The following is a 13,280-nucleotide window of genomic DNA, read 5'->3' on the forward strand; positions in this document are numbered from 1 at the left end:
GTCAGTAACACATCATGTCGGTAACACTTCCTGTCGGTAACACTTCCTGTCTGTAACACTTCCCCTTGGTAACACTTCCTGTCAGTAACACTTCCTGTCAGTAACACTTCCTGTCGGTAACACATCATGTCAGTAACACTTCCTGTCGGTAACACTTCCTGTCGGTAACACTTCCTGTCGGTAACACTTCCTGTCAGTAACACTTCCTGTCGGTAACACTTCCTGTCGGTAACACTTCCTGTCAGTTACACTTCCACCTCGTTGTCGCTCAGAGAAAATAAATCCTCTTCTGATTTCATGTGTGTTCTGGAAGACGCTTCTGATATGGAGCTCCATGACAGTTTCAAACTAAAGTGTGTGAGTGTGTGTGTGTGTGAGTGTGTGTGAGTGTGTGTGTGACCCTGATAATAATAACGGGCAGATTAGATATCAGGATGTAAACATTCTTCTTCCCAAGGGGCTGAAAGAATGAATAAGAAAAACAAGCCGGTCGAGTTCAGGTGAAAAACTTTAATAAAAAAAATAAATGCTCAATATTAGCATGTGGCTGTTTAAGAGGACATTTTAATCTTAAAAACTTCTAAAGACAAAGATCCAAATTCAAATTTTTCCCAAACTCTGACCTGATCAGAATTTGAAGGTCAAAGGTAAAGTCACATGGATGCTGCATAGATCTAAAGAAGGTTCTTAAAGAAGAGTCTGAGTAGAACTACAAAAACCTCTAACTGTAAAAACTACAAACCAAACACACAATATGTACTACATTCTTGAGGAGCAGCGGTGGATCCACATCTGTAACCAGGAGAACATGGGAGTGATGGAGGCCCAGGGTTACAGACGCAGCTGGACAACTGACACCATTACATTACATGTCATTTAGCTGACGCTTTTATCCAAAGCGACTTACATTTTTAGAACACTCATCATTTTATGAGGGGCCATCTAGGGGTTCAGTATCTTGCCAAGGCCACGTAGGCATGCAGATGGGATAGAGTGGGATTCGAACCGGCGACCTTCTTGTTGCAGAGCACCCGCTCTATCCTCTAGGCCACGCTCTCCACACCACAGACCCAATGATGAGGGAGGAGAGAGATTCCAGCAGAGACAGACATCTTGTTCAGATCAACTGAGGCACAAACACACTCAGAATGTTTCCTCCTCTGAGTCACGTGTCTGGACTGATTCTGTGTCGGTGAACCAAGGACCCCCCCCCCACACACACACACACAGAGGTTAAATACCTGACAACGCCCACTAGTCAGTTGGCCACAGAGAACTTTGAGTCTGTGGTCGACTGATCAGCAGAGAGAAGGAGAAGGGGAGGATTTGATATAAAAAAGGGAAGTTGGGGTTTGGCAGCGATTGAATGAAGGAGGAGGGTAACTCCCTTCACTCCACCTCCCCCACCCGGCCCTGTGCACACACACACACACACACACACACACACACACACACAGACACAGCGGCTGTGTTTGCTCGGTATCAATCGTTTCTTTCAGGTCCTGACGAGCAGCAGGACAGACCTCAGCGTCCTCAGCGTCCTCAGCGTCCCGAGGCCTCGTGGCGTCTCTGCAGAGCGACCACCTGCCTCAGTTGCCTGCGAGCTGCTCAGACACGTGCACGAGCACACGAGCACACGTGCACGCTCTGGACAAAGAGGAGGTTCTATCAGTTTCTATAGAGCGTCTGCAAACCGAGCAGCTGAAGACTGATCTGTCTCCTTCTGTCCCTCGGTGACTAGAGAGACAGACAGGTTGTTTCTCTGAGTAACTTTTATTTGTTCTCTGCTTTTCTGCAAACACAAGAAGTTTCTTTATTTTCTTGATGACTGGTGTCTTTGATCTTCAGAGATTGAACAACACAGATAATATTCAGATTTCTGTCAGCGTCCCAAACATCTTCATTCTTCTCTTCTCACCAAGAAGATATTTCTTCCAAAGCATCACTGGACCTGCAGTGTTTTCTTAAAATGTGGAATCGATAACTCGACTGTGTTGTTTTCCACAGACACACAAACATTCATGTAAATCCTGAGCGACAGAGAAACGCACTCTGACAGAGAGCGGCTCCGAGCACCGGCTCCAAACAGGTTCTGAGCTGGATCCTGTTTTCATGAAGCCCCCCCGGTCCATGTCAACCTCTCACTGCTGTTGTGGTTTTCTTTGTGTGATTGTGTAACGTCAGCAGACGGTTGTCTCCCTGTGTCTCCACTCTAATAAGAGGAGGTGTCTGTTGGTGGAGTGTGGAAGGAGATCACTGACTCGTCTTCGTCTGTCTTCTCTCAGGACAACAAGGGCTTTGGCATCGGAGAGCTGGTGTGGGGGAAGATCAAAGGCTTCTCCTGGTGGCCCGGCATCGTGGTGACGTGGCGCGCCACCGGCAAGAGGCAGGCCGGCCCCGGCATGAGGTGGCTGCAGTGGTTTGGAGACGGCAAGTTCTCAGAGGTGAGGAGGGAAAGAAGGGACAGACTGAAGGAGGGAGGGACATTGGACCACAGCTGTTTGACGCTGTGTCTTCGTCCCCAGGTCTCTGCAGACAAACTGGACTCCATCATCGCCTTCCCCAAGTTCTTCAGCCAGGCGTCCTACACCAAGCTGGCCTCGTACCGCCGGGCCGTGTTCCAGGCTCTGGAGGTGAGGCTCAGGAGACACGTCCGCTCTGTGGGATCGAACCCTCGGACCCTGAAACGTGTGAATTCTCCTGCTAACGTGTGATCACACAAACTGACTACACACAAACTGACAACACACAAACTGACCAGTTAGTCTCTCAGTGAACCAGTTTGAATTGAGATGTTATTACGTACTTCTTAATCTTTGACTCTTTTCCATCTTTCATTCTCATCGGTTTGTCTCTCAGTGGTGGAGAGGTGTTTATCTCTCTGTGTGTGTGTCTGTCGATCTTGTGTGTGTGTGTGTGTTTGTTTCACCACTCTTTCCTCTTCATGGTGTTCTCTCTCTCTCTCTCTCTCCCCCCCCCCCCCCCCCCCTGTGGCTCCTGTCTTCCTCGTTGTCTCCTGTCCCCGCGAGGCCTCGACTGTCACTCTGGCGTCTTCTTAAGGAAAGCCCTTCGCCTGCCTCTGACCTCTGACCTCTGACCTTTAGAGAAGCAGGACGAGGTTCACGCGTGTAAAACCTTCCTCTGTCCTGTGTGTTGAACACGTGTCTCTCAGATGTCCAGTATTCGGGCGGAGCAGACGTTTCCTCCCTGTGAGTCTGACAATCCAGAGGACCAGGTCAAACCCATGCTGGACTGGGCCAACGGCGGCTTCCTGCCCAAAGGAGAGGAGGGACTCAAACCGACGCACGGCGCCAGTGAGCAAAGCATGCAGCAGAACGCCAGCTGCAGATTTGTGCCTGGTCTTAGTTTGGTTTTAAGTGGATGTGTTTGTGCGCCCCCTGCAGACAGCAACCCTCTGGACCACCAGGTCCTGGACGTGTCTCTGCCCGAGTACTTCCCCAGCGCCAAGCGGCCCCGAGTCAGCCTCTGTAAGAGCAAGGCCGCCCCCGAGGAGTCCTTCTGCAGAGGTACTGACTCAACATGTTGGAATCTGGAAATAAAGAGTTACTTTCAGTTTCGTTCTCTCTTTTCTCTGGAGGTTCGTTTGTCCCTGTCGTCCGTCCCCTTGTCGTGGACGTAGCGTCCACATTCTGCTACACACTCACACATGTTGTCTACACATTGACCCGGATGTGCTGCTTGAACGTCTTTCAAAGTGGACATCTGTGTGTCTTCTACGTGTGCGGCTCCGCTGTCTGTATTATTGAATTAGTTTTAATCTTTCATCCGTCATGTGTCAGAAACGTCATCAAGCTGCTGTGAATGCTCTGTAGAGTCTGGGGGGGGGGGCAGAATGAAGAATGTCTGCAGCAGCTGACTCAGACGGTTGTGTTCTCACTTGCAGCCCCTCTGGATACTATCAGTAGAATCAGCTCAGGTCTGGAAACGGCTTCAGATTTAGAGCAGAGGTTGTTTTCAAGCTTCTGAAATGTTAAAGGTGAAGTTTCCTGTAAAGTGATTTTCAACCTTTTTTGAGCCGCGGCACATTTTTTACATTTACAAAATCCTGGGGCACACCACCAACCAGAACTACACAAAATGACCGTCTATGACCTAACACAGTACATATAATACATATATTATTAATACATATATTATTATGTACTGTTTAGAAACTGATCTCCTGGCAGGAATGGAAGACAGACTCACACGAAGCTCTTCCTCAACAGCTCTCAGTGTCTCTGTTTTTAGTTTCTTGAAAAGCTCAGCTCACACAGATGTGTTGTGGAAAACAGGAGCAATGTCCAAATAGCTTTGTTGGCCAGATTGGGGAACTCGTTGGCAGCAGATAACCAAAACCTGTCCAAAGGAAGATCAGCAAAGTTTAGCTTTAAACAGGATCTGGTTTCAGTTCAATGAGTTCCTCTTGCTCCTGTGAAGTCCTTTCCAGCAACTGATGCTGAGCTGTATGGGTCCCTAACCCAGTCCAGGCCTTCTGTGAAGGCTCAAGAGAAATACAATGACAACTTTAAAAGGGGGGGTACGTGTCCCCGAGCGTCCTCCTGACTGCCTCTTGTCCAATTGTGCGATTGACCGGTAGATCGCAATCAACTTATTTGGCCCCCCTGGCACAGACACTCGTCAATGGGTAATTAGTTGATTTCAGATCATTTCCCACGGCACACCTGACGATCTCTCCCGGGTTGAAAATCACTGCTGTAGAGGAGGTTTGGATGAAGATAGAAAACACTGCTCGCTAACACTCGTCTTCTTCTCTCAGAACAAATGGTGAATGAAGTCCTGAAGAATAGTTGTAGTATTGAAGGTAAAGACTTTTCACTCTCGATTGCAAATGATCCAATGTTGTGTGGTTTGCTTGTTGTTGACCGATGTGTGTGTCCACAGAGTTCTGTCTCTCCTGTGGAAAGAGGAGAGCTGCAACCTTCCACCCGCTGTTTGAAGGAGGCCTGTGCCAAACGTGCAAGGTAGAGAAGAAGGATCTCAACCTGTGTCTGAGAACATCTCTGGCTTCATCTCATCCGAGGGTTTCACTGAGTGTGTGTGTGTTGTGTGTGTTTAGGATGTGTACCTGGAGATGTCCTACATGTACGATGACGATGGCTACCAGTCGTACTGCACCGTGTGCTGCGGGGGTCGAGAGGTTCTGCTCTGCGGCAACGCCAACTGCTGCAGGTCAGACGACGCACAAGCTCCAAACAGTGACCACAACACAATGAGCACACACTCTCCACCAACACGTGTGTAGGTGTGTGCATCCGTTCACCTCCTCTTCTCCTCCGCTTCTCCTCCGCCCTCGTCCAGGTGTTTCTGCGTGGACTGCCTGGACATCCTGGTCAGTCCTGGAACATCGAACAGCGCCCGCTACCTGGACCCGTGGAGATGCTACATGTGTCAGCCGCCGCCGCAGTACGGCAGCCTGAGGCGCCGCGACGACTGGAGCCTCAAGCTGCAGGAGTTCTTTGCCAACGACCACGGACAGGAGTTTGTAAGTCCCCACGCTACAGACGCTACAGACGCTCACTGACACTACAGACATCAGCCTCCTCCTTTCAGCAAGGTCCAGGAACTATCCTGAGAAACTGGTGAAACATCAGATGTTCCCTCTCCCAGTGATCTGCCACTTTGTCCTGATTCTTCTCCTTCTTCATCTTCTAGGAGCAGCCGAAGAATTACCCAGCAGTCCCTGCAGAGCAGAGACGACCAATCAGAGTTCTCTCCCTGTTCGACGGCATCGCCACTGGTGAGAAAGAGCCCACGTCAGGAGTGTGTGTTAGTGAGGTGCAGCAGAGCATCATGGGAGGTTTGTGTCGGCAGGATACCTGGTTCTGAGGGATCTGGGTTTCAAGGTGGACCAGTACGTGGCGTCGGAGGTGTGCGAGGACTCCATCTCAGTGGGCGTGGTCAGACATGAAGGAAAGATCCAGTACGTCCATGATGTGAGGAACATCTCCAAGAAAGATGTAAGAGCTCCATTTCCCTCAGGTTCCTCCTGCTGCTCTTTGTCTTCTGAACCGTCACCAAAGAGAACTCAGCTGCTTCTTCATCATCCAGCAGCTGTAGCTCCGTCTAACACCAGGTGGTGCTGTTGTCTCCCAGCTTCTAGAGTGGGGTCCGTTTGACCTGGTGATCGGAGGAAGTCCCTGCAACGACCTGTCCATCGTCAACCCTGCGAGGAAAGGCCTCTATGGTAGGTTCCTGCCCGAGGAACTCACGTCCTCCTGGGTGATCTTCTTCTCTTATCCTCATCTTCATGTTCTATTGCTGTTGGGAAATAACTGCTCATTAACGACACTAATGTTGTGTTACGGTTTTACTATTATCAGTGAGATGACAATTCTCTAAACTGCTTATTAGAATAGAACGTACTTTGTTGTTCTACGGTGAAATTAATAAACTTGGATTATCCGATGTTCTGGATGTTGTGTTGGACTCTGAGGATGTTGTGTTGGACTCTGAGGACGTTGTGTTGGACTCTGAGGAGGTTGTGTTGGACTCTGAGGATGTTGTGTGGTTCTAGAGGGAACAGGGAGGTTGTTCTTTGAGTTCTACCGGCTGCTGAGCGAAGCCAAGCCCAAGGAAGGAGAGGACCGGCCGTTCTTCTGGATGTTTGAGAACGTGGTGGCCATGGGCGTCAACGACAAGAGGGACATCTCCCGATTCCTGGAGGTGAGTTGCTGCTGCTGTTGACTTGAAATGGGCCCAGATGTCAATCACTACCGGGGGGGGGCAGCTCACCAAACCGAGGCACTTTATTGGTCGTGTGGCCGACTACTCCAATTGGCTGTTGCTTTGTCAATTTCTTTTTGGTGCAGAAATCATTAGTCAACACTACAGCTGGTATTTTATTGAAATGTGCTACACAAAACATTCAGATAGAGGTTTTATGAAATCTGAGCACAAGCGGGGGGGGGGGGCAGTTTGAGTGAGAGCACAGATGTGAATGTGAGATCCAGACGTTCTGCTGAGAGACCAACCCTTTCCTTGTGAGGACACAACCATCACGTTCCAGGAGAGTGTTTCACGAGGTGCTGAGTGGATGTGTAGTAATTCCCTGTGGGCTTTTATTTTGTAGTGTAACCCTGTGATGATTGATGCCATCGACGTGTCTGCTGCTCACCGTGCACGATACTTCTGGGGAAACTTGCCAGGAATGAACAGGTCGGTAACTCTTCACATCACAAACATCTGAGTCATCAACTCTCATGAGCTTCACTGGGGCCAGCCACCAGGGGGCGACCAAGGCGCTTTTTAAGAGCTGAAGCTGCTCGACCTCTTTGAAGCCCTGGAGCTTCAGGAGCTTCAGGCTCTTCTCTGCACCACAGACTGACTTCAGACGAGCTGTGGGCACAGTGTGTAGCATGACGTGTGCTGTTGTGTGTTTCCAGGCCCCTGTGTGCGTCGGGGATGGACAAGCTGGAGCTGCAGGACTGTCTGGATCACGGCCGAGTGGCAAAGGTCAGATATCTGCACCACACACAACCAGCTGCTCTCACAGTGGTGGACTTTGGGTGAAAGTGTGTTTGTGGTCTCACAGTTTGGAAAAGTTCGAACCATCACCACTCGTTCCAACTCCATCAAACAGGGGAAAGACCAGCACTTCCCCGTCCTGATGAACGGGAAGGAGGACATCCTGTGGTGCACGGAGCTGGAGAGGTGAGCAGCACATGTTCTCCGGTCACAGGCTGGATGATCTTTAGAAAGAGGATTCCTGTTCAATATTTAGTGTCATCTTTTCTTTGTCTTCATCTTCTTCGTGTCCGGCTCCTCTTCTTCATCCTGAGATGTTTGTGTTCTTCAGTTTCACGTGTTAGAAACCTCGTCCACTCGCTCACTGGGAAGCTTCCACACTTTGTCCTGCTGGTTCCTCACATGGTCTCACTCTGACATGTTACACACATTCTACCAGGAGGCTGCAGGAGAAGATCCAGAACATGTCCAGAGACACTGACTCAGACATTAGGTCTCACAGAGAGAACCTGTGGATTTCAGTGAAGGTCTGACAGCAGCATGATGGTAACGTTCTTCTTCTTCTTCTTCTTCTCCTGCAGGATCTTCGGTTTCCCGGTCCACTACACAGACGTGTCCAACATGGGTCGCGGTGCCCGACAGAAGCTCCTGGGCCGGTCCTGGAGCGTCCCTGTCATCAGGCACCTGTTCGCCCCGCTCAAAGATTACTACGCCTGTGAATAGACACCAGGAGACCGACACCACCTGTGACCACACAGTGTGATGCTTTCACTAACATCTCACTGAGTCAGGAGGTTCCTCAGAGTCCACAGCAGCTGTTAGAACGCACTGCAGCCTCAAACACACACTAACACACAAACAGAAGAGGGGTGGGTCACCATATCCAGTGGGGGGGCTCAAAGGTCAAAGTGCAGCAGTCGTTATCGTCTGGATGGAGCGTCGCGTCGGGGGGGGGGGGCTAAAAAAGGGAACGAAGACGCTCACTCCTTCCATTCGTTTAGAAAATTAGTTTTCTTTAGAGGCATCGTTTTTAAGCTGTCAACACTTCTTAGTTGTAGGAAAATAGAAAACAATTTAACACAACTTTTAAAGTGGCTCCATATCACAACGTTTTATCAACACTGATTTTAATCTGAACAAACTTTTAATCCGACCTGAACCCAAGTTATTGGCCGTCTCTGAACGTCTCCTGCTGTTTCACTAGTCTCCGCATTATTAACACTATTTTAAATATGATCCGGCAATTTCACCAAAACTACATATCCCACAAGTCTTAGCCACAGAAATACTGTGAAAGAGGAAAAACAACTTTTATTAAAGGTTTTATTGAGTGTTTTTGTGTAGATAGTGTGAAACTTTGAGTTGTGTTAATGTCACGGCGACACACAAATACTTGAAACAAAGCCAACGCAAAAACAGATGTGGGGGGGTTTGTCTTTTATCCACCGTTTCAAACCGCTTGAAACTCAGAGTGGTTCTGTTCCTCTGTAGATGTTTGTTTATTGTTTCATGATAAGCAGCTTCACTGTGATGGCTGGAGGCCGGCCGCTCCTCGAGCGAGTCCGTCACTTTAGTTCAAACCTTTTTCCACACATTGAAAAAACTATATTTTTGTAAACTAGCACTGACGACTTTTTCTAAGTTTTTCAGTTTCAAAAAGACTAAAGATTTAACGGACTGCCATGAAAACCCTTCAGAAGAGGCTTCACTGAGGTCCGTGTGGTGCACACGCTTCTGTGCTCGGTGTGTTTACATCATGCCAATTCTCACCCTCATCCATTCCCAGAAGAAACCGTTTAGTGATCGACTGAGAAAACTGGAAGATTTGTTTCTATTGTCACCAGATTAAAGTAAACGGTTATTACCTCAGACAGGACTGTGCCTCGTCCTGTAGTGTCTCTGTGCTGTGAATACGTTCTGCTCCCATGTGACCTGTATGTACATATAACTATATTTAGCTTGTTATCACTGGAACTGTTTTTTACACAGTGCTCTGTTTACTGTATCGATAGAAAAGTTTACAAGTTATTTAGTTCTTTGCGAGTAGCTGTCTTTCTTAAAAACTGAAAGTAACTGTTTACATGCTTCGTTAACACTGATGAAACCAGGACACTAGTTCTGCTCTTTTGTAACCATGCTCTTTTAAGACTTTATGTATATTAGGAAGATACAGTTTATATTAACACCGTTCAAAGCTTGCTGGAAGTTTGTTATATTATAACACGACATAGAACATTAATCGATAGCTGCTTACATAGTTTGTTATTTAGATGTAAACCATTTGCGTGTGTTAGTCTTCTGAGAACAGTTTCTACTTATTTCTCTTCAGCTGTTTTGTGCTTCATCTTTTATCAGATTCACATCGGAGGATTGTGTCTCTGCTTTTCAGTTTTGTTATTTAGCTTTTTATGAATCTGAAGTGCAAAAGATCGGATTCTGTTATTTTTATACTTCTTTAAGGGAAAACCCTTGTTCTTTTTTTATATTTGTATAATTCCTATAGCCACATGTATATAATGTTACCCAATAAAAAACAGCTTGCTGCTCAAATCTTCTGACACGTGTCCTGTTTGAGACGCTTATCCACCTGTGAGCCTCTGAAGACTCCCCCCCGGGTGAGAGGTCATACGAATGGAAGCTATTACTTTCATTATTGGTTTGTTCCATGTCGCAGGAACATACAGAGCTACTCTATGGATCCTCAGGGGAAATGAAGGCGTCCAGTATCACAACATGAGAGTAAGTTCACTGCAGCGAGATTCAAGTCACCAGAACCTCTACAGAGCCGTCCCTGGAAAGACGTGTCTCCTAGTGGAGGTGTGGACGATACAGAGGATTATTGAAAGACCAAATAGACTAAAGTTATGATTTTGACAGATGTAAGTGTTACACGATATAGAACTAGAGATATCAAAGATATAAAATGTCATAGAGCAGAATAAAGACAGTGATGTGACAGTCTGGCAGCTTAGTGACAGTTAACGTGTTGATCACTTTTAATGAGGCAGAAAACTACACACAATACATTAATTGGTTATTAAAGAAAATCTTATGAATAAAGTCAAATTGTGTTTAATACATTTCTCTTACATCAAACTCTTGAACTCAGGAGAGAAGCTGTGGCCTTGTTATTAAACTAAACTTCTGTGTATTATATTTTTATGCTTCGTGTCTTCGTCTCCGTCCATTCAGCTGCAGTTTGAAACAAATCTTTAATAAATTCTGGTTTGTACATTTGTTCGAATGTATAATTAGTTATTATTAATATGCACTTCCGTGATTACTCATTTAATCCCATGTGACGTCCCTCCAGCCAATCAGGGGTTTGCTGGTGACTAACATGTATTAACGTGGTAACCGCTAATTTTACCTTTATATCAATCAATCAAATTTTATTTGTATAGCCCATATTCACAAATCACAATTTGTCTGATTTTAACATGATGTGAACTCTATATCAAGTTTCAATTGATATAAATATTTATTATAAATATTTGTCAGTTTATTGCTGATACCACCAGGAACATTGTGATTACACCAAACGTTATCAATTCCCATCAGCCACTGCAGGAGTCAGATTCGTAGTTAGTTCCTAGAACTAAATATTTCGACCTTGTTTTTGTGACGAATGTGTAAATATGAAAGTGATAGAAAATCGGAGTGCTTGGTTTAACGTGCACATGTTTGCTAGCGGCGTTAGCTTAGCTTCAAACGGGAAACGGTTTCGTGTTTAAACGTTACACTGACGTTTCGTTTTCTAGACAAATATATAAAACACGAAACTACAGAACTTTAAATCCTTCAATCCTGAGAATGAGATCATTACACTCAGCGCATTGTTAGCATTAACAGCTAACGGCTAGCTTAGCTCCAGAGCTAGCCAGGAAATAGACAGGTACAGCAGCATGTGGTCGTATGAAGTTATTGATTCAGGACAATGAGGTTTAGTGATGTGTTCCTAACCCGGGTTAGACAGGACCCGGGTTAAACAGGGCACGGTGAGCGGGGATGACCCGGGTCAGGGGGAGGGACCAGCGGGGCCCCAGTGGGCGGAGCCGGGTGCCGGGTGTTTGAATCCCCGCAGGGACCCGACGCAGAGACGGTGAGTGGCACAACAACAACTTCTTTATACTTGTTTAGGTTTAATGTGAACCCGCATTGTTTCAAACACGCACACCGTGAGACCACACACGCACGGTAACTTCACCACGCAGTTTTTACGCAGGTTTATTTGTTAAAATCACATTTAGCGTTATGTTCACGTACGTGTTAGCTAGCCGCATGTAGCTACCGCGGCTAATGGCTCGGTCCCGTTCATTACAACACGAATTCACGTAGTTCCTCATTAAACCCCGCAGGAAACGCGTGTGCACGTGAAACCAGCTAGCTAGCTAACGTTCGAGTTAGTTTGTTCACGTGAGAACAGCTCACGTGGTTTCTGTAATCTGCCTCGTTCGGTTCGTTTCGTTCTGTTTCACTAAAAGTTTGATCTGTAGAAACGTGCGCACGTTGTGTTTGTGTAAACTGTTTAATGCCGTTAGCTCCCAAAGCTAGCATCCGGCTAACACACGTGAACGGTTCGATTCTTTGTTTGTCCACACGTTGTCTCGTCAGAGTCTGAAACCTGCTCACTTTGTCCTCAGCGGGTCTGAGATCCGTTTGTTCTGCTTTGAATCCGCATGTCACATATAGACTGTGTTTAAAACCATTGCTCACGATCAGATCCAGAGTCAGCTGGGTTCCAGGACCCGTTTGCGCGGGTCCCATTGGTCAGAAGTTCCCACACTTGATTATGATTGGTGCAGAGGCGGCGTCATCCAATGGTTGCGTTCGCGTCTATGCAGGAAGTTAAAGATGCGCATCAAACAGTCAACAGGAAGCAGTAAATGAGACACACACAGAAACGCACACAGTCAACAGGAAGCAGTGAATCAAACACACACAGTCAGGAGGAAGCAGTTAATCAACACACACAGTCAACAGGAAGCAGTGAATGAGACACACACACAGAAACACACACAGTCAGGAGGAAGCAGTGAATCAACACACACAGTCAACAGGAAGCAGTGAATAAAACGCACACAGTCAACAGGAAGCAGTGAATGAGACACACACAGAAACATACACAGTCAGGAGGAAGCAGTGAATCAACACACACAGTCAACAGGAAGCAGTAAATGAGACACACACAGAAACACACACAGTCAGGAGGAAGCAGTGAATCAACACACACAGTCAGGAGGAAGCAGTTAATCAACACACACAGTCAACAGGAAGCAGTGAATGAGACACACACACAGAAACACACACAGTCAGGAGGAAGCAGTGAATCAACACACACAGTCAACAGGAAGCAGTGAATCAAACACACACAGTCAACAGGAAGCAGTAAATGAGACACACACAGTCAACAGGAAGCAGTGAATCAAACACACACAGTCAGGAGGAAGCAGTTAATCAACACACACAGTCAACAGGAAGCAGTGAATCAAACACACACAGTCAACAGGAAGCAGTGAATAAAACGCACACAGTCAACAGGAAGCAGTGAATAAAACACACAATCAACAGGAAGCAGTGAATCAAACACACACAGTCAACAGGAAGCAGTGAATCAAACACACACAGTCAACAGGAAGCAGTGAATAAAACACACAATCAACAGGAAGCAGTGAATCAAACAAACACACAGTCAACAGAAAGCAGTAAATCTGACAAACACAGAAGAGTCAGGAGGAAAATGGTGAATCACAGAAGAGTGGGAGTATCATATTTTGTGAAGGCTCATATTT

The 13,280-nt window shown here is 46.8% G+C and overlaps 1 protein-coding gene across 3 annotated transcripts in view; it reads left to right on the forward strand.

Moving 5' to 3' along the window:
- dnmt3bb.1 (DNA (cytosine-5-)-methyltransferase 3 beta, duplicate b.1) overlaps nt 1–10,043 on the forward strand; it is a 22,807-nt gene extending 12,764 nt beyond the window's left edge. Inside the window, exons 7-22 of one of the 3 annotated variants that reach the window (XM_062391394.1) lie at nt 2,286–2,444; nt 2,526–2,633; nt 3,173–3,314; nt 3,405–3,527; nt 4,781–4,825; nt 4,906–4,985; nt 5,081–5,193; nt 5,323–5,506; nt 5,677–5,761; nt 5,836–5,981; nt 6,118–6,208; nt 6,539–6,687; nt 7,094–7,179; nt 7,407–7,476; nt 7,556–7,674; nt 8,070–10,043. In XM_062391394.1, coding sequence (XP_062247378.1) covers nt 2,286–2,444; nt 2,526–2,633; nt 3,173–3,314; nt 3,405–3,527; nt 4,781–4,825; nt 4,906–4,985; nt 5,081–5,193; nt 5,323–5,506; nt 5,677–5,761; nt 5,836–5,981; nt 6,118–6,208; nt 6,539–6,687; nt 7,094–7,179; nt 7,407–7,476; nt 7,556–7,674; nt 8,070–8,211 — 1,842 coding nt within the window. In that variant the 3' untranslated portion in view covers nt 8,212–10,043. Of the gene's footprint in view, nt 1–2,285; nt 2,445–2,525; nt 2,634–3,172; nt 3,528–4,780; nt 4,826–4,905; nt 4,986–5,080; nt 5,194–5,322; nt 5,507–5,676; nt 5,762–5,835; nt 5,982–6,117; nt 6,209–6,538; nt 6,688–7,093; nt 7,180–7,406; nt 7,477–7,555; nt 7,675–8,069 lie in introns of all 3 variants that reach the window. The other 2 variants (XM_062391395.1, XM_062391393.1) reach the window with 2 other exon arrangements.
- The last annotated feature ends 3,237 nt before the right edge of the window (nt 10,044–13,280 follow it).

Source organism: Platichthys flesus, chromosome 7 (assembly GCF_949316205.1).
Source record: "Platichthys flesus chromosome 7, fPlaFle2.1, whole genome shotgun sequence".
Taxonomy (NCBI): Eukaryota; Metazoa; Chordata; class Actinopteri; order Pleuronectiformes; family Pleuronectidae; genus Platichthys; species Platichthys flesus.